Source organism: Chiloscyllium punctatum, chromosome 2 (assembly GCF_047496795.1).
Source record: "Chiloscyllium punctatum isolate Juve2018m chromosome 2, sChiPun1.3, whole genome shotgun sequence".
Classification (NCBI taxonomy): domain Eukaryota; kingdom Metazoa; phylum Chordata; class Chondrichthyes; order Orectolobiformes; family Hemiscylliidae; genus Chiloscyllium; species Chiloscyllium punctatum.
This window is the reverse complement of record NC_092740.1, coordinates 66,536,008-66,560,203: the sequence shown is the minus strand read 5'-3', so window position 1 is coordinate 66,560,203 and position 24,196 is coordinate 66,536,008. Positions and strand designations below refer to the sequence as shown.

The following is a 24,196-nucleotide window of genomic DNA, read 5'->3' as shown; positions in this document are numbered from 1 at the left end:
AATTTTCACTCAGAAGGTTGAGAAATCTCTCCCACAGAGGGCTGTGAAAGACCAGTCTTTTGAGTATATATATAAGGGAGAGATTGATAGATTTCTAATTACCAATCCCATACAGGGTTAAGGAGATGGATGGGTAAAAATCATTAAGGTGTTCATTCAGCCATTATCGAATGATGGAGCAGTCCCATCAGGCTACATCATCTATCCCTGCTTTAATGTTCCTATCTTCCTACATCACAGAACAGACCAATGTTCTACACCATTATCTTGAATGGAGGTCTATCCAGTTTCCATCTCTGATCAGTGACCTCTACCTGGCTGAGCTTGGTCTCACATTGAACAACTTCCCTTTCAACTCTGTTCATATCCTCTCAGTTAAAGATATTGCTAGCCTGAAGTATTATTGGACACTATTAGAGGCTGAATAGGCTGGGGTTATTTTCCCTGCAGTGTCAGAGGCTGAGAGGTGACCTTACCGATGTTTATAAAATTATGAGGGGCATGGTTAGAGTAAATAGTCAAGGTCTTTTCCCTGTGGTAGGGGAGACCAAACTAGAGGGCATAGGTTTAAGGTGAGAGGGAAGAAATTTAAAAGTGACCTTAAGAGCAACTTTTTCTTGTAGAGTGTGCTGTGTATGTGGAATGATTTGCCAGAGGAAGTGGTGGAGGCTGGTACAGTTACAGTATGTAAAAGGTATCTGAATAGATGTATGAAGAGGAAGGGTTTAGATTAGATTAGATTACTTACAGTGTGGAAACAGGCCCTTCAGCCCAACTAGTCCACACTGACCCGCCGGGATATTGGCCAAATGCTGGCCAATGGGACTTGATTTATTTAGGATAGGTGGCAAACATGGATGAGTCGGACCGAAGGGTCTTTCTGTGCTGTACATCTCTATGCGTCTCCTCAGAGTTACCTCCTTCACAGCCAGAAACATACTCTCTTCAGAAATGAAGAGAGAGATCTTGGTGCTGTGTCCTCAAAAAATTCATCAATTTTCTTCCGAATTCCACCATTCTCTAACCTTCACTTGAATCAGCTCCAACTTTTCCCTTCCCTGATTTCTCGGTCTCCATTTATGAAAATATTCAAGTTACATGTATTCACTGTAAGCCCATTCTCTCCCTTGGCAATTTGACTATATTTCATCATACTCTACTGCTGTGAGGACTTCATCTAATTACCCACCATTTAACTCAAAAGTTCTCCATTCCATTTTGAATCTGTTCTGAAGATGCAGCCTTCCACACCAGCAAAATTTCTGATGTACTTTTTCCCTCAACCAAGGATTTCTCCCCCGCAGTATTCTTGACCATAATTGTACCATTTCCTGCATTTTTGGTCATCTCTTCCCCTCCCCCTCAAACTATGACAGGGTTCCCCTTATTTTCACCTTCTACCACTCCAGCCTCTGTATTTCACATAGCCACCACCAAATAAACCTCTCCTCCCCATCTCTTTCAGCATTCTTCAGAGACCATTCCATGCACAGCACTGGATCCACCTATGAGTCACCTCCAATTTGTCATCCTTTTTCCATGTCACCTTTCCATTCAAGAAATGAATAGTTGTCTTGTATTTCCTCTCTGTTTACCATCCAAGGCAATAATTTCTCCATTATATCTCAGTGCACACACCTCTGAAATCCGTACATGGCAATGATTTCCGAAAGCAGAAATCAATGCAGAGGCACCCTAGTGTGTGCAGGACTTTGGAGGAACCCTTAAGCCACCGTGCAGCCACACAGCTGCATACCTTAGAGGGACCACTGTCCTAAAACCCCATCCCAAAAGTTCCTTCCAAGTGAAACAACGATTTAGCCCACCATACTAACTGTTTACGATGTGGTCTGCGCTATTTGGGAGACTAAATGCAGATTGAATGTCCAGTATCCAGAGTACTTCCATTCAGTCTGCAAGAGTGATCCTTGATCTTCCAGTTCCCCGCTGTTCTAATTCTCCACCTTGTCCTCGTGTTGACCTCTCTATCCTCAAACTCTTGCATTTTTCTAAAGAAGACAAGCAGGAAGCTAGAAGAACATAGCAAGCCAGGCAGCATCAAGAGGTAGAGAAGTCGACGTTTCGGGTGTAACCCTTCTTCATGAATGGTGGTGGATATAAGGGGAGCTGCAGATAAAGGGGGTGGCGGGGGCAGGGTGGTGAAGTGGGAATGTAGAGGGTACGACCTTGCTGGTCAATGGAAGGGAGTCGGGGGAATGGAAGGGAAAAGTTCTCCAATTTCAAAGAACCTTCCTCCCCAGCCCCTCCCCCTCCCTTCCACTCCTCCCAGCCACCAATCAGGTTCATTCTTCCCATTAAACAACCAGGTCATCCCCTCTACCTGTCTTCACCTATCCCTATTTTCCCACTCTGTCCCCTGACCCGCTTTATCTGCAGCTCCCCTTAAACCCAGCCTAGTTCTGAAGAAGGGTTCCACCAGAAACATTGACTTCTCTTAACTCCTGATGTTGCTGTGTTCTTCCAGCCTCCTGCTTGTCTACCTTGGATTCCAGCATCTGCAGTTTTTTTTTATTCTAAAGAAGCTGTATGTCATCTTGGGAACTGCACTTCAACTTTTGTTTAGGCATTATACAGTTTTCCAGACTCAGCATTAAATTCAGCAATATCTGATTATAATCTATCCTCATTTGATTTCTGTTTATTTGCATATTTCAGTTTTAGTCTCATTTTTCCCATGTTTATTTCGATGGCAGCTGTTTGTCATTTTGCCATTCCCTCCTCTGGCCACATCTTCTGATCCTTATCTATTCCAGTGCCACTCCCTTCAACCCACTCCAACATCATTTTTTTATTATTTAATCTTTCCCATTCTGTCATTGAACTTCCCTTCTTCACCTTTCCCCTTTCACTTTCTTAAAACAATTGTTTCCAACTGGACCTTTTCAACCGCCCTCCGAAGATGCTGTCTAACATGTTGAATGCTTCCTGCATCTTCTGCTTTTATTTCCGATGACCAGTGTCTGTAATTTTGCTCTCTCAAGAGCTAATTATTTTTGTTTCTTTTGATTTAGTTGCAGAGCACAACTTCAATTGTATTTCTGACGAAGCCTTACTAATTGACTACTTTTATCTGAAGTTTATAGAAATCCTCATCTCAAGCAAGCTAATTCTGTAGCTAAATTATATAGATAAAACTTGCTCATTAGAAAATATTGTCCATGAAACCACAACTGGCACATAATAAAATTGCAAAGCAGCTTCAATTGTTAGTGGTTAAATTAAATGAATTTTGTTACAGCTATTAAATATTGAAGATGTTATCTGAAAATCAAGTTAATAACATTTCCTAGAGAAAATTGACTTCATTCAAAATCTAATGTGTTTTCATTTGTTGATATCACAGATTACTGAAATCCTGACGCATGAGAATCATCCAATTAGCATTCCGCCGCAGCAAACTATTGCACATACACTAATTAAAAAGTGGCTTGTAAAGAATGCACACCTCTGAGTATTCTGCTGTGATTACATCATCCTATTGACCTGCAATTAAATCACTTGATCTGTCAATCTTTGTGAGAAGACAGCAGTAATCTCACCAAAAAGAACATTAGTGAAGTAATTTTCCACTCATTACAATACTGTTAATTTCAATGAACATTTGTCAATTTGTAGATTGTAGTACAACAAACATTTTATTAACTGGCCTCTGTGGGACCAAGAGTGGTCCAGTTGATCAAATATTCTAGGTAATCAATAGGTATGCTGACCAAGTGAAGCTTTGAGGCATCAGCATCCCTCACCAAATCCAAATAAAAACGTTGATACATCTCCTAAAGTGTAAAAACACACAGTAAGTAATATAAAGGTAACGCAGGAGTTATACACGTCACTGTTCTACTTTACTTAGTGATATTTTAGATATCTAATTTTTCCCAGTTTATCAAGAGTGCCAGTTGAAATAGTGCCAGTTAAAACAAAGTTTGCTGTATTTCATTTACGAATAAGCTAGTAACATTAATTTGAAGTGATTTTTGATTTGTTTATTGAACGAGGATATATTTTCAAAATAATTCACATTGATTTACTACTTATAACAAATGAGGGTGATTTCCCCTGTTCTCAAGTCAGAGCAACCTCTCAAGCCAGAATGATTCGGAGATGCCGGTGTTGGACTGTGGTGTACAAAGTTAAATATCACACAACACCAGGTTATAGTCCAACAGGTTTAATTGGAAGCACACTAGCTTTTGGAGTGACGCTCCTTCATCAGGTGATTGTGGAGGGCTCGATCGTAACACAGAATTTATAGCAAAAATTTGCAGTGTGATGTAACTGAAATTATACATTGAAGAATTGATTGTCTGTTAAGCCTTTCATCTGTTAGAATACAGTGATAGTTTCACTTCTTTCATGTGTAAATCACAAAACTCTTTTTTTAAAAGTTACATTCTCGGGTTAGCTATTGACAATGGTGATAGCTAGACAATATGTTGGAGGTGTTAACCCCCTGTGTTCTCTGTCTATGACCTGATGTTTAGATTGATTCCAATCTAAAAAGTGAGATAACAAAGTTTTACATAAATTCATGCAGTTTTTGAGCTCAGAGTTCTACATGAATGTATGTGGTTTTTGAGCAAAGTGCAATGTAACTCTGCAAGTACAAAACAATTCACCACACAAAATATATGTGTGCATGTGGATCTTTGTCTGTGTGTGTGTGTGTGTGTGTCTGTCTGGGGTGGGGGTTGTGAGTGTGAGAAAGTGTGTGTGTGTGTAGTGAGTGCAGAGTGTCTTAAGTCTGTGAGGGGGTGCATGTGTGGGAGTGTGGGTGTCTGTGTGCGCGTCTGTGTGTAGCAAAGGCTACGACAACGGATGAATGGGCACCGCACAACAATCAACAGACAGGAGGGTTCCCTCCCAGTTGGGGAACACTTCAGTGGTCCAGGACATTCAGCCTCAGACCTTCGGGTGACCATCCTCCAAGGTAGACTTCGGGACAGGCAGCAGAGGAAAGTGGCCAAGCAGAGGCTGATAGCTAAGTTCGGTACCCATAGGGAGGGCCTCAACCGGGACGTTGGGTTCATGTCACATTACAGGTGATCACTATTGCACTACACACACACACACACACAAACACACACATATTCCTACACACACACTCACATACACACGTACACAGGTACACACAGACGCGCACACAGACACCCCCACACACCCTTATAGACACACACATTCCCACACATGCACCCCCTCACAGACTTAAGACACTCTGCATTCACTACACACACACACACTTTCTCACACTCACAACCCCCACCCCAGACAGACACACACACAGACAGACAAAGACCCACATGCACACATATATTTTGTGTGGTGAATGTTTTTGTACTTGCAGAGTTACATTGCACTTTGCTCAAAAACCACATACATTCATGTAGAACTCTGAGCTCAAAATCTGCATGAATTTATGTAAAACTCTGTTATCTCACTTTTTAGATTGGAATCAATCTAAACATCAGGTCATAGACAGAGAACACAGGGGGCTAACACCTTCAACATATTGGTAAAAACAATGACTGCAGATGCTGAAAACCAAATACTGGATTAGTGGTGCTGGAAGAGCACAGCAGTTCAGGCAGCATCCAACGAGCAGCGAAATCCTTCAACATATTGTCTAGCTATCACCATTGTCAACAGCTAACCTGAGAATGCAACTTTAAAAAAAAGGTTTTGTGATTTACACATGAAAGAAGTGAAACTATCACTGTACTCTAACGGATGAAAGGCTTAACAGACAATCATTTCTTCAATGTATAATTTCAGTTACATCACACTGCAAATTTTTGCTATAAATTCTGTGTTACGATCGAGCCCTCCACAATCACCTGATGAAGGAGCGTCGCTCCAAAAGCTAGTGTGCTTCCAATCAAACCTGTTGGACTATAACCTGCTGTTGTGTGATTTTTAACCTCAAACCAGAAGTATTTGTCACTTTTCCCTGACATCTGGATGCATTCCTTTATGGTTGTCAGATCCTTACATTTATTCCACTTTCAGAATTGCTTTCCCTCAAATACTAGATTAATAAAAAACAATTTAAAGCTGTTTGTCTCTTACAAGTTAGAAACATAGGCAACCAGGCTTCATCTTACCCCTGTGGAGAAAAGTACAATAAGCAATCTGTTTGCACCTATGAATCCCATCAGGAGTCATTTTCACATGTTGCTCCAGGCGAATAGAAGTTAATTAACATCATAGGGAAAGGTGTCAGGAGAAGTGTCAAGGAAGACTGTCAAGTTGTTGTTCCTCAAGATTCACCTGACAGCTGTAACAAACATTACCTCGTACTTTATGGGGTATATGCTGATCCTTTGAAATAATCACAAAAACAAGTATTGTCTTCATAGTGCATGGCTAAAAATGCCACATGGTTGATACACCCCAATCTCGTCCTGAGATCTTGACCATCATAAATGCCAAACTTCAGCCAATTTAGTTTGCTCCATGTTACATTAAGAAACAACTGAGGAATGAGATCGAGCAAAGGCTACATGCCATAACAACATATTGACTTTAGTACGAAAGACCTGTCCTCCAAAATTAGCTGTACCCTTAGCCAAGCTGTTCCAACGTAGCTACAATACTGGCATGTACCTGATCAAATGGAAAATTGACCAGGAGTTCCCTTCTGGAAACCGCATGACAAATCCAATCTAGTCAATTGCCACCTTCCCACTAATCACAGTAGTCACTGAGTTAATAGAGGGTGTCATTAGTGCTGCTCGATAACATTATTACTTTTCAAATAGCCTGCTCCTTGATACTCAACAATGAAACTCCGTTTTCAAAGAAGTTCTGTCACACCCCCTTCATATTTTTCATTGTTACTATGTTCGTTATACAATTATTGACTATCCTAAAAAAAAGTCACTAATCTGTCTTTGATCAATGCCTCAGTGTTAATTAGCAATATATTTCTTAACAGCACATTCAAATTACAATTAGATTAGATTATTTACAGACTGGAAACAGGCCCTTCGGCCCAACAAGTCCACACCGACCCGCCGAAGCGCAACCCACCCATTCCCCTTCATTTTACCCCTTTACCTAACACTACGGGCAATTTAGCATGGCCAAATCACCTAACCTGCACATCTTTGGACTGTGGGAGGAGTCTTTAATATTTCTTTAATATTTTAAAACTCTTATTCAATGACCTAAAATAACATTTAAAACTCTGATAAAACATGAAAGATATAAATTATAACTGGTCAAAATTGATTTCTACTTAGAATGTTATGTCCATTGTCATGATCGAAAAGTGTGGCACTGGAAAAGCACACCATATCAGGTAGCATCCAAGGAGCAGGCGATTCGATATTTCGGGCGTATGCCTGACCTGCTGTGCTTTTCAAGTGCCACAGTTTTTGACTCTGATCTCCAGCATCTGCAGTCCTCACTGTCTCCCTGTGCATTGTCATGCCCATGCAGTTGTATCTATGGTAAAATGAAAAATGAATACATGCAGAATCAGGTGATCTTGCTCCTTTCTCTGCAATGAAATGAAATTGCTTGGGATTCAAAGTAGCCAGATTGGTCAGAACATGAAAAGATACTTTTGAAATATTCCTTTGAGAAGAGGTTAAAAAGTAACAGGACTACATTTGTGGATCTAATAGCTATTATCCTATCAGTGTTTAGAGAAACTGTTGCACATTTACCACTGGCTTAATTGCTGCAGAGTGGGTCTGAGGAGAAACGACAAGGCCAAAATTAGGCCCTATCGTCAGCACTGACGTTGTCAGGCATCATCTGTGGGAACAATAAGAACACTAAATACTATGGTCACCTAATAGAAACCAGCTTGTAATGAGAAACATTTATTAACTCTTGAAAGCAGCTTTGGGTCAGTCAGTTTAGAAAATAAAGAAACTACAGAGGGTAGATATCCCTCAAAGCAAAGGCAGATTCCTACCTAGAAAGTACCAACAGGCAGAGTGATCTGGTCTTTAACTTGAAGATTTGAAGAACCAAACAATTTCTTAAATATAGCAGCTCTTCAATAACTTTGGCGGGAGCAAAGCCAGAAAGATACTGTTGAACTTATCACCAGAAACTTCTAATCTCCGTTTTCTAGCTGATCTAAAAGAATATCAGACTACAATGTTTTCAGCTTCTTTCCCACCACGCCAGAATATTAGGGATTTTCTGGATTTTTCTAAAAGCAAAAGTGTGTGCTACCTCCTTTGTATCTACTTCCTTTGTATCGACCTCCTTTGTATCGACCTTTACTTGCACACACAGGTGTGTGTAAGTAAAGGGAGTGCGTTCTGGCAATCTTCAATATACGTAAATGGATGTTATCACAATTACATTTGGGTGTTGAGAAATAAATATTTATCTTTTTGAACCTACACGACATTGTTTTCGTTCTTAAGTGTCACAATGCTCAATGGATTAAAACACATCTTCTTGCAATGAGTCAAATGATGGAAGAAAGGGGAACCATCTTACCAACTCTGCTGGTCCGTAACACCTTACAAACCTATTGCCACACCTTCCCATATTATTCTCTAATCAAGAAGTTGAGACTTCTCAATTAACAGAATCTTTTCTGGACTTAAAAAAATGGAATTGCTGGTTAAACATCTGCTAACAACATTTGCAGTGGCCTAGACAAAGGACTGCACTGGATTTTCAGTGTTCCTGTTAGAAATGCTCTCTGACTCCATTAGATTGAAGTTCCAAAGATAGGATCTCCTTCAAGACTTGTGATATCTATCGAATTATATATAGTACTGTGTATTTAACTTTTTGAAAAGGGACAAAATTGCTTAGAACATTTAAAATTTTTTAAATGATCGATTCAGATTTCACTAGCTATTTATACATATGAACCTTTTTTTACAAGGCCATACTTCAAGCAGACCCTGATAGCTGAAATGTGCATTGTAATGTAACCTGTATTTGTAGAATGTGCAGTCTGGTTTTCATTGCTCCTTCAAGCTCTCAATTCCAGAAAAGTAATACCTTCAACTTCTGAAAGATAACTTCAAAGAACGTTTAAGTAACAAAAAAGGAACAGTTGGTCTTTAAATTCTGTTAGTTGTCCATCCTTTCAATACGCCCTATCATTTCAGAATCATAGCCAAAGATTAAAGTGAACTCATTATAAACAGCTGTATGTGGCAATGTTCTTTTGTGAGGTATTGCTGGTTTCTATTCTTTGAAATATCTACTTGATGTCAACTGTCAATTTTTGCACCATTTAGCAGTTGTACATTTTGCATTTAATTTTAGAAACTTAAACGATAGTGCTGAAATATCTGTGATCTGCGGATCTACATTCCGTGCCAAGCTTATTGATCTTAGCAGTGGAAACTATAGAAACCTTGCAACAAGGAGTTTCTAAGTCCTATATCAAACAGAGAATATTGTGCATCTGTGTTTGATTTTCAGAAACATAGACACTTGAGGGGATATTCGTAATGACTGAATTATATGTTGACTGTTCTAATCTACCTTTCAGTGCCACTCTGTACAGTTATAGGAGGCTTGGGAGAGGGATTTTCAAACATGCCCTCTTTGTGGAAAAAATATAAACTGACAATAAGTACAGAAAGCTGACTAATAAAATTAAACAACTCAATTTATTATATTCAAGAATAGCAAACAAGTTGCAAACAGGAATAAATTAAAAATTAGAATAAACATGCAATAGCTTAAACAATGGGCATTAATATTTCAGGCCTAAGGGTTAGAATGGACAACAAGCAATGAGCCCTAAAATATTGCAGAATTCTATTTGTTGGTCAGAGAAAGTAAAATATGTTAGGAATACACATGTCTGCTGGTTGAGTGTTTCAACTCACTGGCAATACAAACTGAAATCCAGATGTATACTGCAATCAGAGTACGTGAAAAAGTTGTCTTGTACATTACGAAAACTACATTACAAAATGATTAAAGTTTTACAATTGTTAATGTGGCACTTCAGTGTTACAAATGATCTGCCTAATTCGAGTGTGCACTACACCAATATTATGACCATTTTGTTAATATTATTGGGCTAATTTTGTACTAGCAGCAAAAAAGATTGTACCACCCGTGGTAATCCTCACTTCTAAGGCTGTAGAACGGAAATTCAGGCATTTGCTGTGATTTTCCAACCATTTATGTTGATGGTCAAAGAAAAAGTCATACGTTACACCTTCATAAATGTTTAGTATTTTCCCATTGTAAATAATCTGTAGATTGATTACATGAATGATGTGATATGGAATTGCACTATATAAAAGTTCTTTCTTGCTTTTTGCACAAAGTGTTGACAGAGGAATTAAAAAGGACTGTTAATATAAAGAGTTCAATGGAATTTCAAGTGACGTACAGTTTTGACCTGTTTTAAATTTAATTTTGTCCAGAATCTAATTGCAGTTGATGAATGTGTGATTTCAGAAATGGATCCAATTGATTAACTTGTTCTGTCTTAATAGACTGTCATGGTGAAGTAGCTGTTTGGAGGAGAAAAAGAATGATTTATCGAAAGATTTAAATAGTTTTATGATCAACATGGTTGCATGACTTGAAACAGGAAATTCTGATCATAGCAATAAATGTTTCTGATTTTACATTGGTTGAATGGCTTTTTGCAGTGTCACCAATGACCCCCAAAGATGTCGATGCACTTTACAGCCAATGAAATACTTACAAATTGTGACACTGCTTAATATAGCACCAGATCATGTGCTAACATCATTTTATCAAGAATAACTAAACAGAATGTCAACACCTATCCCATTCTCCATTGCTCTTCTGCAACAGACACAGCATCCAAACTGTAACAGTTACAGCAAGCAGGATTTTATTATAATTTTATTATAATATTATCAATGAATAAGTAGATTTTGATTTCAAATTATCACAATCACTGATCATGAACTCTCATTTCCTATTACTAAACTCCTGTCAAATACTGATTGCAGTGTCACAATGAAGAGGAAGAGGATCCAATTTTGGAAAATTAAACCTGTTTCCAGGGCTTCAGCATCATCTGCAGTTTCCACAGATATTTAGCATTCAAGGGGATTCAGTGTTTGCTCTACTTTCTCCTTGCCAGTCTTTCAAGTGCATGCTGGCACTCTTTCTTCTTTGATGGAGACTTTGATGGCTGAGCCAACATTGTCACCTAGCTCTAATTGTCCTCAGCTATCTGACATGTTAAACATTGCAGAGGCGAATAAGAGTCAACTGCATTGCTGTGGAATTTGTTTCCTTTAGACTATACACATCTGAAATTTCCAAAGATTCCACCAGTGAGAAGACATTAAAAAAAATTGCTTCATCATTCAGTATGATCTTGACTGTTTCAACATTCCTCATGTCCAATTTCCTGCCTTTTCCCCATAACCCTTGATTCCCTTGCTGATCCAGAAACTACCTCAGCCTTAAATATACACAAGGACTCTGCCTCCACAGTTTTCTGTGGCAAGGTAATGCAACAACCATCAATCCTCAGAGAATATATTCTTCATCATCTCAGTCTTGAATTTGTTCCTCTTTGTTCTGAGGCAATGTCTTCTGGTCCAAGGCTCTCCCAGAAGGGAAACATCCCCTCAGCAATTCCTTTGTCAAGCCCCTTAAGAATCCTATATGTTTCCATGAGATCACATCATTCTTCTAAACTCCAGTGAGTAGCATCCCAAACTGTTTAGCCTTTGCTCATAAAACAATCCCTCCATACCAGGGATCATTCCAGTGAGCCTCCTCTGAACTGCCTTCAATGAAATAATATCTTCCCTTCATTACGGAAACCAAAACTGCTCATCCTACTCCAGTATGGTCTCACCAGCACTTTTTACATTAGCAATAAAGCATACCAACTGCTTTATTTCAAACCCCTTGAAATAATGACCAACATTCTACTAATCTTCCATATTACCTGTGTTTCATATTCAAATTCCTTTGTGTCGCAGCTTTCTGTAGTTGTTCTCTATTTATAGAATACTGTTCTTTTGATCTCCCTTCCAACCACTTTTTTTCCCACATTGTACTCCAGTTGCCAGCTTTTTGCCCACCTACTTAACCTATCAACATCCCTACGTATACTGTTTGTACCCCTCTCACAACCTGCCTTTCCATCTAGTTTTATGTCCTCTGTAAATTTGGTCAATTCACTTCCTTCCTTCAAGTCATTAATGCACATTGTAAACAGTTGCAGTCCCAGTACTTGTTCCTTTGGAACACCATTGGTCACCAATCTGAAAAAGAAACCCTCCTCCTTATTCACTGTTTCATACCCATAAGCCAATTTTCTATACTATCTCCAACATCATGGTTTCTTATCTTATGACTTAACATTTTTTGAGGTACCTCATCATACACTTGGAAGTCCAAATGTAATAGCTCACTGCTTGCTCCTCTCAGTCTCCATTTTGATAGTAGTCCCCAACATCTTAGGGCACATTCCTTGGGCAACAACTGCCCATCCCCCTTATCCTTGGAGTTCATCAGCATTTTTCATGGTAATACTGCTGCAGGAGTCATGTGTGCAGGGACATGTACCTAACTTAACACGTCAATGGGACCAGACCACATCTCATGGATCCTCTCACTTGCTCTCTTCAAGCTCTCACACTTTGGACCTACTTCAATGCGCTGCCTTGTGCTTTGTGCTTTGCTTCTCAATTAGAGCTTAAAGATGCACACAGTGCTTTGTCTTGCATTACTGGTTATGCATATACAAAGCCAGGCAGATTGTCATGGTTGCCAGCCGTGATCAGTCAAGGAAGTGGACATGTTGCTGTGTCTCAACGCCATGGGCTGGCAGCTTATGTAGTAAACACACTGAACATGGCCATGGTGAATGGCTATGTTTCAAAGTCTAAGGGGAGTAGACATTATTCATTCAGTAAGTCAAAGGCACAATCGGGGACAGTTTAGCTGGGTTGTCAGTTATACTGGGCATTAGGTTAAGATTAGCACTCAGGCAGGCTTCTAAGATAAGATGACGTTATAACCAATCCGTGTAGCTTGGTTCTGAAATAGCAATAGTTTTACAAATGTATACTTTTATTTGCAATGAAATATCAGTCTTGCCACCTATGTGCACTGAGAAGTGATTATTTTGGTTCCCCTCCTAAGGCATGGTGAAGGGCAATTCCTGGTTAGTGCACAATTGAGCTTTAAAAACAGTACCAGCAACATAGTCTCTGGCGAGAGGCAAGAGAGTGTAAGTTGGGCACCATAGAGGAGGGGTGCATAGTTACTGAGGTGGGTTTCAGAGAATAGTTGCTTAGATTCAGTGAGAGAAACTCTCCATGAAATTTGCTAAAATTGACACTTGGCTGATTCCTGGCAAATTCCAGCCACTTATTTATATAAGTAACACCGATGGGAGTCGTTGATCCTCAGAAAGAATATAAGAAAATCACAATATTATTTCAGTCCCGAATTATTAGGAAAGTAGTCAGTTAAATCAGACAGTAGAGCAAGGTATTTTTTGATTAAGAATTTATAACTTTACCTGGCAAAGTCTGGCATTTTTGATGCAATATGATGGAATTCTGAAAGGTTTATACGTTCATCACCATCCATATCAATATCCTCCATGATCTTAAAAGCAACAGTATGAGAGTGTTTCATTCATATAATCCATAGGTATGTTTGCATTTATTTACTGAAAAACATTCTATTTCAAAATTTGTTCTGATTTAGTTAGGATTCAATCACATCACATAATATATTTTAAACTAGGGCCATCTGTTGCAAATTACAGCTTGTGTCTTGTTGCAGATGTTTGAATTTCAATTTGCACATGAAGGGCCCTGTTCACATCAGTAATCTAAATTTGCTGCAGCATGAAAAAGGAATAAAAAGGCTTTATCATCTCTAATTAAGGCAAATGTACATTTAATTTCAATTCACTTCAAAAGGTGTTGGAAATATGGGACATTTGATGTATGTTTTCCATGATTTGTTTGAACACAAACCTGAAAAACCTCTTAACATTTACAAAACAGAAACAAATCAATCAATTCCCCAACAAAGTAATACAACAAAACAAACCATGTCAATAATGATTCCCATCTCCGTCTCATTAAGTATCTTGTGAACCTCATTTCCAGTAATTAAAGTCAAGAATTTGATCAAATCCGAGCGATCTATTGTACCATTGTCATTGAAATCTGTTCCAAACAGAAAACAAATTAATATCCACTTTATCATTTTAATTGAAACATATGGATTCAATGGGATTGCTTTTAATACTTTGGAATACAGTACACTAGACAAAGCTACTCTGATCTTTGAATGTTATATTAGGGATTGAAAATCTAGCCTATTTGGTAAAGTTCTACAATTATTAAATCAGACTGGCACATGACTCAAACTCTACCAGGACCCTAAAAAGCTGAGCAGCAGCTTTCTTCAGCAGTTTCCATTGTCCTTTGTCTGGGGGCAAACCTTCACAAACATGAATGCTACTTCCTTTCAGAGCTATGATTCCCCGTCCTGTTCTTGTTGGAAATGTGTTCTCTTCAGATCACCAAGTTTTGCCACTTATCGTTCCTCCTGTCACACTGGAAAACTATTGCTGGGATTTTATTGGCAATCGAGAGCAAACTAGAAGGCAGGACAATGAAAATATGGGTGGGATGACACACGCATCAACTTCCAGCCACTGGTGGCATTTCACAAACAGCAAGGAACATGGCCCATGGCCCTGCCACCCTTAGGCCCTTACGTTCCAATTAAGATAGTTTAGCAGCAGTTGGGGGGTAGTGGGAGAATGCCAAGTAAATCCCAATGCCTCTCCTGTGAGCTCTGTGGGTGCCCTCATGATTAGTTACCCACTGAGCCAATGCAAGCGCCAAGCCCTCAAAAGCAACCTCTCAGCCCTCATGATTAATTTTCTTCACCCCACACCACTCCCACCTTACTGAGGGTTGACCCTGGCAAGTTCGACCCATTGGATTGAGAGATCTGGGAGCTCCTCCATTGAAGATGCTTTCCATGCCCAGTTGCAGTACCAACAGTGTCCACTAATCCCAGTGGCACTGTGGGGACTTAAAAGCTGCAGGCCCTTCAATTGGCCAGCACGTCTTGAGAGCAGGACCCCTTTCTATTAAAAAAACTGAGAGCCCCTGACTTCAAAGAGCAATTTCTTGTAGTTTGTAAAATACAGTTAGGGCTCCCAAAACCAGGTGAGGTAGAGTTACCTCAACGCATGGATAGGACCACCACCACAGTCAGGGAAAATAAAATGCAGCTCCTTGTTTCATTTTCAGGAAAAGAAGTGTCAGTTGATTTTTGAAACCAATTATTTATCTCATGTCTGTTTAGCTGGCAAAACTAATCGTTCATAGTTTACATCTTAGAGACACAGGAAGGGATAGGAAAACAGTGTAATACGGTTTGTAGTTTAGTTTATTGCAAATATAGAGCAATATATTGAATTCTGAAAGTAAGTAAACCATTTTTAGGGCAAATATTTCAGTAAAAAAATCTGAGGGGAAAAGGAAAACCATGCCTCTGTCTTCCTGGTATCCAACTTTGTGGTGAACTTGAGAGTGAATTAAAGGAGTAGTAATTGAGGGGAGTAACAACAGAATCTGATGGGCAGAAATGCTGCATCTTGCCACAGCTGACAGCAAGTATAGAGTATGTGGCTCCTCCTGTCTACAGCAAACCACACTACACTATATAGTCATGATTCAAACGTCAAAGAAAAGGAAAACATAAGAGACAAGCTACAAATTAAAGAATGAGGAAGGAATCAGATAAACACATACAGAAAGGAGAGATAATCAGAAGAGGAAATTTAGAGAAATATACAACAACTGGAAGCCAGAAAGGGACCTTTCACTCTGTTCTAAAATTCCATACATTATTGTCCATACTTACAAAGTTCCCACTATTGAAATGTTAAAAGGTAGAAAAAGAGATCCCTTTTTATAGCTTAAATCATCCAGGCAGATCACAGGAGTTTATCTAGTAATGCTTTAAAATTTGTTTGCATTCAATTACCTTCACAAACACAAAAATTCTTATCAATAAATAACCTGGAGTCATTCCTACCCAAGATTCGGAATGCATATTCAGCTTTCACATCGGCTGGAGCTGCTTCACTAAAAGCAGAAAACATATCAAGGAAATCTTCAAAGGAAATGCTGCCATTATTCAATTTGGACGTTGAGAATATTCGACAGATCCGTCTCTTAAATGGATTTGCCTGGAATTGGAAATGTTTTGTACGTGTCAAATATTTTAGATGCAAAACAAAAACAGCATAACCACAGAATCAAGCAGAAAAAAAAATCTGGTGCTCAACAAGAAAGCATTAATAGAAAAAATATGTAAAGGTATAAAGGACAATAACCAGCCATTTTGATGTACAGTGTATTGAGGAGTAAAGGTACAGAGGGACATTGTACCACTTACTCATGACTTTGGGGAAGTACTCTCTGAGAATGGAAGTTGATAAAATAATCAAGCTATTCTATACCATAAAAGGGAAGAGATACTGAGCAAATTGAAAAGCTGCAAGACAGCAGGCTAAAAACCTTTCTTATAACTAAGCTTGCTTAACATAAATAGAAAGCATCACTACACCAATTGCAAGTCAAGCATGTGGCACAGTGGCTCAGGGGTTAGCACTGCTGCCTCACAGCACTAGAGTCCAGGTTTGATTCCAGCCTCAGGCAACTGTCTGTGTGGAGTTTGCACATTCTCCCTGTGTCTGCATGGGTTTTGTCTGGGTACTCTAGTTTCCTCCCACAGTCCAAAGATGTGTGGGTCAGGTGAATTGGCCATACTAAATTGCCCATAGAGTTAGGTGCAAGTGTCAGAGGGAAATCGATCTGGGCGGGTTACTCTTCGGAGGGTTGGTGTGGGCTTGTTGGGCCGGAGGGCCTGTTTCCACACTGTAGGGAATCTAATCTAAAAAATGAGATTGTGAAGTTAGCAGATCCCATCCCTGGCTGATAATCTGCAAAGCACGATGAAATCAGGTAACAAATTTCTAATGAATTTGAACATAGCTCTTTATCTTGTTGCAAAGCATGATCCTTCAGATATAGTTGTTCCTTGTGGTTCCCAGAGTTTGAAATCCTCACACTTTTGAACTTAGTACTGGAGTTTCAATGAACATATTTCTAAGATTACAAAATAGTACTGTACTAATGTAGTGTTGGTTTAATGTCCAGACTATTTTGTAGTAATGTGATGTGGTGGGATATTTATGTATATAAATGCATGCAAACACAGCTTCTTTATATCATTGAAATAATGTATAGCAATGTAACATTTTGTGAGCCTTATATCAAATTAGAATGGCACAAGGGATCAGCTAGAAGAACAGTAACTGATTAGAGAACCAAATTTGGTTCAAAAAGATCAAAATGTATACATTTTGCTGAAATTCATTGAGGAGGTTATAGTTCTGGTGGATAGGAAGAGGCTGTTTTCTCACTTAAAATTCAGAAAGACATTTAATTCTATCTCACATACCAATGAAAATTAAAAATGTAGAATTCTTTCCCAAGGTTCTTGGCATTATTTATCCTCCAAACTCATTTACTTGGACTCACTCAGGCACAAACATTGACCACTGCATTCCAGCTTCAAAGATCACAAACATAAGGTCTTATGTGAACTATTTTCAAGGAGTGTTTTAGCACTAGCATTGTAAAACCTGACTTTTCTGTTAACTTTGTATGCTCTAAAAAGAAAAATATGGCTGCCCAGGAAGCTTAAAGGAGAAGAACGGATTTTTAAATATTGACAACCATAATCCCAGCTCCATCTACTTCATGAGATCAGTTAGTGAGGTGCAGGAGAGACCAGTTAGAAAGTATGGAGACCTTCTGAAGAACACCACATACAGTGAAACAGCAGAAGGTTCAACTTAGTGGTTATAGACTCTGCTTGTGTACTCCTGTCCCTACTGACTTTGAATTTCTGATGTGATAGGACTTTCCTCCAAATGCAGGTTAGCAATAAATAGTGACAGCTTAGGCAGACATTTCACAATATATCAAGTGTCATGTCTCACTGGGATGGTGCACTGGAAATCAAGACCTTCTTAGAGTCATCAAAGTTAAAGATTATATCGACGTAGGCAAAATTCCATAACCATTCTGTCTTTTTAGGCTCAAGTTTACAGCAAAGACAAAAGAAGTTTCTGTACTTAACAAGAATTACTATTTATTACAAGTAAACAGATTTTAGCTACAGGTAAAGAAATATGAACTGTCAATAGAAAACTCTTCCGGGTAAAATTCTCTTCCCCTTATAAACCCCCACCTATACACATATGCAGACTGACAACACAACAACCCATTGGTGTTATGGGTGGAGGAAAACAGAGGCAGCATTTCAATAGTCCCAGTCCACAGGGTTTACTGAGATGCTTGTCATGACTTGCTGTTCATCCATCTCTCCTATCCAGTTACTTTCACTTTTTTAGATTAGATTCCCTGTGACAAAGAGCAACTACTTCACAATTTATATAGTCTCTTCCTTATTGGTTAAAACACAGCCTACAGCAACTAATGATGGGAAGTAAACTGGTTTTCTTCAGGCCTTAGATATTTCTTACTATAGACAGACAACAATTCCCGTTCCAGAAATCCAAAGACTTCTGGGCTACCCGGTTGACATCTACAAGCTGTTTAGCTACCAGGAAGCCAATCACGCAGTTGTTGGCTGGCACAAGGCCTTAATCATTGACAACTGGTTGCCGTGCCACAAACCAATCAGATACTTGTTGCCAGCCAAGTCTCCTTTCACAAACACCTGCTGACTCCAGCTCTGCTGCAGTAACTCTCTCCCACTCCTCCCCCAAACCCACCCCCACCACCACCCTTGACTCTTTGAACAAACAGCAATGTAAACAGCATGTACAGTGAGTATTAGTAAACTGCATTCTAAAAGTGTAGCAATTCCTTTCTCAGGCCTTGTTTTTCAGAAGTCTTTTATGAAAGTGGCCATGTCAGTGAAAATCATTCTTTTCCTCATATGCCAAGCATACAGTACAATTTGGACCATTTCTAAGCCACATTCCAGTTCCGAAAGAGTACACATTTCAGAAGAAAACACAATTTTTTGACCTCCACTAAGCAGAAACACAGAGGGAAGGTACACAAAACAGAGCAACAAATTTTGAACAAAAATTTAGATGACTGGAATGATCATTTACAAACTTGCACAGCTGGCAGACAGCCTCATCATCAAATATCCAGGCATGAACTGCTCCAAATTCCATGATGCAGGAGTAGGCCATCTGACCCTTCAAGCCTACTCCATCATTCAATTAGATCATGGCTGATCTTTTCATGGCCTCACTCCACTTACCTGCGCTCTTACCAAAACCCTTAATTCCTTTACTGTTCAAAAAAATTATCTATCTTAGCTTTAAAAACATTTATTGAGGAAGCCTCACTGAGCAGGGAACTCCATAGATTCACAATCCTCTGGGTGATGAAGTTCTTTCATAATTCAGTCCTACATCTGCTACCCCTCAATTTTGAGGCTATGCCCTCTTGTTCTAGTTTCACCCGCCAGTGGAGACATCCTCTCTACTTCTATAATATCTATTCCCTTCATAATTTTATATGTTTCTACAGGATCCCCCTTTCATTCTTGTAAATTCCAATGAATATAGTCCCAGTCTACTCAGTCTCTCCTCAGGAGCCAACCCCCTCAACTCCTGAATCAATCTAGTGCACCCCCTCTGCACCCGGTCTAGTGCCAGTACATCCTTTTTCAAGTATGGAGACCAAAACCGAAGGCAGTACTGCAGGTGTGGCCTACCAGCACCCTATACAGCTGCAACATAACCTCCCTGCTTTTAAACTTAATCCCTTTTGCAATGAAAGACAAAATTCCATTTGCCTTCTTAATTATCTCTTGCAATTGCAGACCAACCTTCTATGATTCATGCACAAGGACACCCAGGTCCCTCTGCACAGCAGCATGCTGCAATGTTTTACCATTCAAGTAACAGACCGTTTTACAGTTATTCCTACCAAAATGGATGATTCACATTTATTAATGTTGAAGGTAATGCTTTATTCAATGAATTTCACTGTCATGTCTCATGTGTTGCAATTATTTAAGTAAATATGTCAGGACAGGATATCCAAAGGACATTCACAAATTAATCCATTTTAATCAAATCAGTACTCTATCACTTTGATCCTTACCTTTAACTCATTGATTTGTATCATTTGTTGCATAGGAGATCTTACAGTGCGTCGAGTAAAATCTTTAATATGTTCTGGAACTAGTTCTTTAAATCTCTCACAAGCTCTGAAAGATAACAACCAACAATTAGGCATTTTGTGTTACATCTCTATGTGTCTACACATACAAATTATCAGTCAATAGATTATGTTTTTCAGAGTGCTTGTAAATTATATGAAGGAAGAGAATGATACTAGGCACAAAGGAAGAGAACAATTTTCATTCCTGCAGCATTTTGTATTGATGTTAGTTTTGTCGCAAACTCATATATAGTATGGTCTGCTAAAATGCATGTTTCTTCAACACAATTAGCTTTAATGTGATTGAAGAATTTTGACCATTATTTACAGAATGCAAACTTTCCTTAATTATATTGGCTATAACTTGATTCTGGCGCCACTGGTTTACAGGCTTTTGCACGATTTTCTTATAATGGGAGATTGCAGGAGAATGGAACTATTGCATTATATCAGAACCAACTGTAAAAGCTGTCATTTACTCATAAGATTCCATAAACAGAGAATTAGCTAATTGATCATTTAAGCTGTTTTAGTAAGGGACTGAATATTTACCAGGCCATTAGAAAATCTCTGTTTCAGTTCTAGAAAGTATCATCTGGAAGTATCAAGTAGGCTTATATGATATAACAGCTACAAAGTGTAGAGTTGAATCACTGACAACAATGCTTCCCTCCCTGATGAACTCAGTGCAATCTATGCTCGTTTCGTATGGAGTGTCAGTGAAATGATGTAACCTGCCTCAAGACCATCAGGGGCACCTGTATCCATTGTCACAGCCGCAGATGTCAGATCGTCCTTTTTTTATTATATATTTTTGAAAAAATAGATTTTTTTAATATTACAACAAGTACAAAACAATACAATTCAAAACAGTACCAAACAGTAACAGTAAAAAAACCCAAATAATTTTTAAAAATCCCCAACCCACCCTCACGTACAAATGTATAAACATATATAGAAAAATATAAAATTAAAAAATACCCAAACTGGCTATTTAACTAAATAAATAGATAACCAACAACAAACTAATAAGTTGTAATAACTCAGCCCAGCCAAACAAAATCTCATACACTCAGTTCCTCCTCCCTGGATATTGGACTCATAAAGTACAAATGTTACGGCTATATAAAAGCCCTTGTTAGTGTGGCAGATAAAACTGTGTCAAGATATTCCAAAAAGGGCTGCCATATCTTGTAAAAATTCTCAGTTTTGTAGTGTACCATATTTGTGAGAGAATCCAGGGGAATATGCTCCATAACAATCTTGGACCAACCCGACAGGCCCGAGGGGTTTTCGGATATCCAACCTAGCAAGATATTCTTTCTTACACAGAATGTGAGAATATTGAAAAGTTCTTTCTTATGCACGTCTGCAGGAAATACAGTGGGCAGGCCCAAAAGGAGAGAGATAGGGTCCTTCTCCACCTTTACACCCAAAATCCTCTCCATTGCACCTGCCACAGCACTCCAATATGTTTGAAGCCTATCGCAAGACCAGAGACAATGAGTAAGTGTGCCCGTGCAAACCTTGCTCTTGGGACATACTGAAGATACCCCTGGGTTAAATTGTTACAAACGGTCCAGAGCCAAGTGGACCCTGTAGAGAATCTTCAACTGTAAAGCATGGGTCCTACCGCAAATTGATATCTTCCTTGCATTCTCCCAAATATCCTCCCATGCCTCTGAAGAAACTTCAACACCCAGCTCTCTTTCCCACATCTTGCAGAGTTGATCAAACTAATCTGATGTGGCATCCTCCAATTGATGATATAAAGTAGAGAGTGTACTCTTAGCACCTAGCACCCCCCTTTCTATGTCAGATTTGTAGGGATCAGTCAAAAAGTGTGGTCTTTTTTTGAATAAAACTTTAAAAAACCAAACGAGGTTTCTATTAGATAACTCGTACTTCCGTATTAACTGATCGAAGGACATCATTATGTCTCCCTCAAATAAATTGCCCCTAGCTGCCCAACGTTTAAATCCTGAATCTATCATACCCGGTCGAAAACCTGGCATACCTACTAAAGGTGTAAACAAAGGTGTTTTGCCAATATTGCCTTCCCTCTGCCGAATTGCCCTCCATACTTTAACAGTATTGGTAACTACTGGGTTATGGCAATATTCCCTAACTGTCCTCATTTTGTCCAAAAACAGCAAACTGGTAAGGGGGCACGTTGCCTGGGAGGCTTCAATATTTAGCCATATTGAAAGAGGGTCCCCACAAACCAAATCACTCACATAGGACAAAAGTGAGCTTAATTGGTAATTTTTAATGTCTGGAAGGTCCACTCCCCCTGATCTGTGAGGCAACTGCAGTTTGGCTAATTTAATGAGGGGTCGCTTACAATGCCAAATAAAGGAGCTGACCCAGCCATTCAGCCTCCTGAGTGTTTGCTTATTGAAAATCAGGGGGACCATCCATATAGGGTATAGCAAACAAGGGAGAATATTCATCTTAATAAATGCTATCCGACCCAACCACGAGACTGGAAGTGTCTCCCCATCTTTGAAGGTCTTGTTTAATTTTTCCAAATAATTGGATAAAATTGGCTTTGAACAGCCAATCTAGAACTGGAGAAATGAATATGCCTAAATACACAAAACCCCCCGTGACCACCTAAATGGGAATCTATAGTTGCCCTCAAGAGCCAGCTCCTTCATAAGACCACACATAGGCATAGCATCTGATTTAGCAAAATTAATCTTATACCTTGAAAAAGCGCCAAACGTGCGAATTGTATCAGGCAAGGCACTGTAACTGCTGGATTTGTCAAAAAAATTAGGACATCATCTGCATACAACAAAATCTTATGTAACTTTGACCCCACTTCTGGAGCTGACATATTGGCCTCCACCAACGGTTCAATCACCAATGTAAAAAGCAATGACAAAAGTGGACAACGCTGTCGGCCGCCCCTAAAAATATTAAAATTGCTTGATCGTACCCCATTGTTCATAACTGCTGCGAGAGGGCCACTGTAGAGAACATTTACCCATCTTATGAAGACTTCGCCCAAACCAAAACACTCTAGAGTATAGAAAAGGTACGGCCACTCAACTCGGTCAAATGCCTTCTCTGCATCTAAAGAAATCACCAATCCTTGTATTGACTGCTGTTGGCATGCTTGAGTTACATTACGCAGCCTCCTAACATTATTGGAGGATCTGCGACCCTTTGTAAAGCCCGTCTGATCCTCTTTAATAATAGAAGGTAACAAAGTCTCCAGCCTTAACGCGAGAGTCATACAGAGGATTTTAAAGTCCACATTTAAGAGCGAGATGGGCCTGTATGAAACACAGTCTTCTGGGTCCTTCCCTTTTTTAAGGATAAATGAAATATTGGCCTCTCTCAGAGATGGTGGGAGACAATCATGACTGTATGAATCATTAAACATATCGAGCATCGGGCCTGACAGTATACTTATAAATTCCTTATAGAATTTGCTGGGAAGTCCATCAGGACCGGGCGCCTTTCCTCTCTGAAGCTGCCTCACAGCTTCCTGCACTGCTTGCTCTGATAATGGGGCATTGAGAAAATAAGTTGTTCAGGAGTCACACCCGGGAGCTTCAGATCTCTAAAAAAGGATTCCATTTTGGCCTGCCCCTCCTCACAATTCTCAGACTGATGTAACTTAGAATAAAATCTCTGAAAGCCACATTAATCCTTTTAGAATCACGTGTTAGGTTCCCAGACCCTTCCCTATTCGCCGTAATGGCTTGTGGGGCACTCCTCTTTCTGGCAAGATACACAAAGTATTTGCCTGGCTTGTCATCATGCTCATATAACCGTTGCTTTGCAAAAGCCAGCTCTTTCTTTGTCATCTGCGTGAGCACAGAATTTAATGCAGACTGCAGTGCCGTAATCCTCTGTAGTTTGACCAATGAAGGTCTGTCAAAGTAGGCCTTCTCAGCTGCCTTCAACCGTGATTCAAGGAAACGTTGCTGCTCACCTTTCTGCTGCTTCCTACT

The 24,196-nt window shown here is 39.4% G+C and overlaps 2 protein-coding genes across 2 annotated transcripts in view; one reads left to right on the top strand and one right to left on the bottom strand.

The window, feature by feature from the left end:
* Positions 1-4,231, top strand: part of nudt12 (nudix (nucleoside diphosphate linked moiety X)-type motif 12) — a 29,029-nt gene extending 24,798 nt beyond the window's left edge. Inside the window, exon 7 of the mRNA XM_072583624.1 lies at positions 3,365-4,231. Coding sequence (XP_072439725.1) covers positions 3,365-3,472 — 108 coding nt within the window. The 3' untranslated portion in view covers positions 3,473-4,231. The remainder of the gene's footprint in view (positions 1-3,364) is intronic.
* Positions 4,232-9,891: 5,660 nt separating this feature from the next.
* LOC140493209 (calcium and integrin-binding protein 1-like) lies at positions 9,892-20,268 on the bottom strand. Its single transcript, XM_072591746.1, has 5 exons — positions 20,169-20,268; positions 16,042-16,195; positions 14,032-14,150; positions 13,490-13,578; positions 9,892-10,478 (listed from the first exon to the last, which is right to left on the bottom strand). The coding sequence occupies exons 1-5, from the start codon at positions 20,199-20,201 to the stop codon at positions 10,454-10,456; spliced, it is 420 nt and encodes a 139-aa protein (XP_072447847.1). The 5' UTR covers positions 20,202-20,268; the 3' UTR covers positions 9,892-10,453.
* Between the last annotated feature and the right edge of the window lie 3,928 nt (positions 20,269-24,196).

Bases quoted from the DNA above. Each gene is read 5' to 3' on its own strand.
- LOC140493209 (XM_072591746.1), bottom strand. From the start codon at position 20,201: ATGCAACAAATGATACAAATCAATGAGTTAAAG. The intron at 14,151-16,041 runs GTAGGAATGACT...TGTTTGGAACAG, and splicing joins ATATGCATTCCGAATCTTGG to ATTTCAATGACAATGGTACA. The intron at 13,579-14,031 runs GTTTGTTTTGTT...GTTGCTTTTAAG, and splicing joins TGGGAATCATTATTGACATG to ATCATGGAGGATATTGATAT.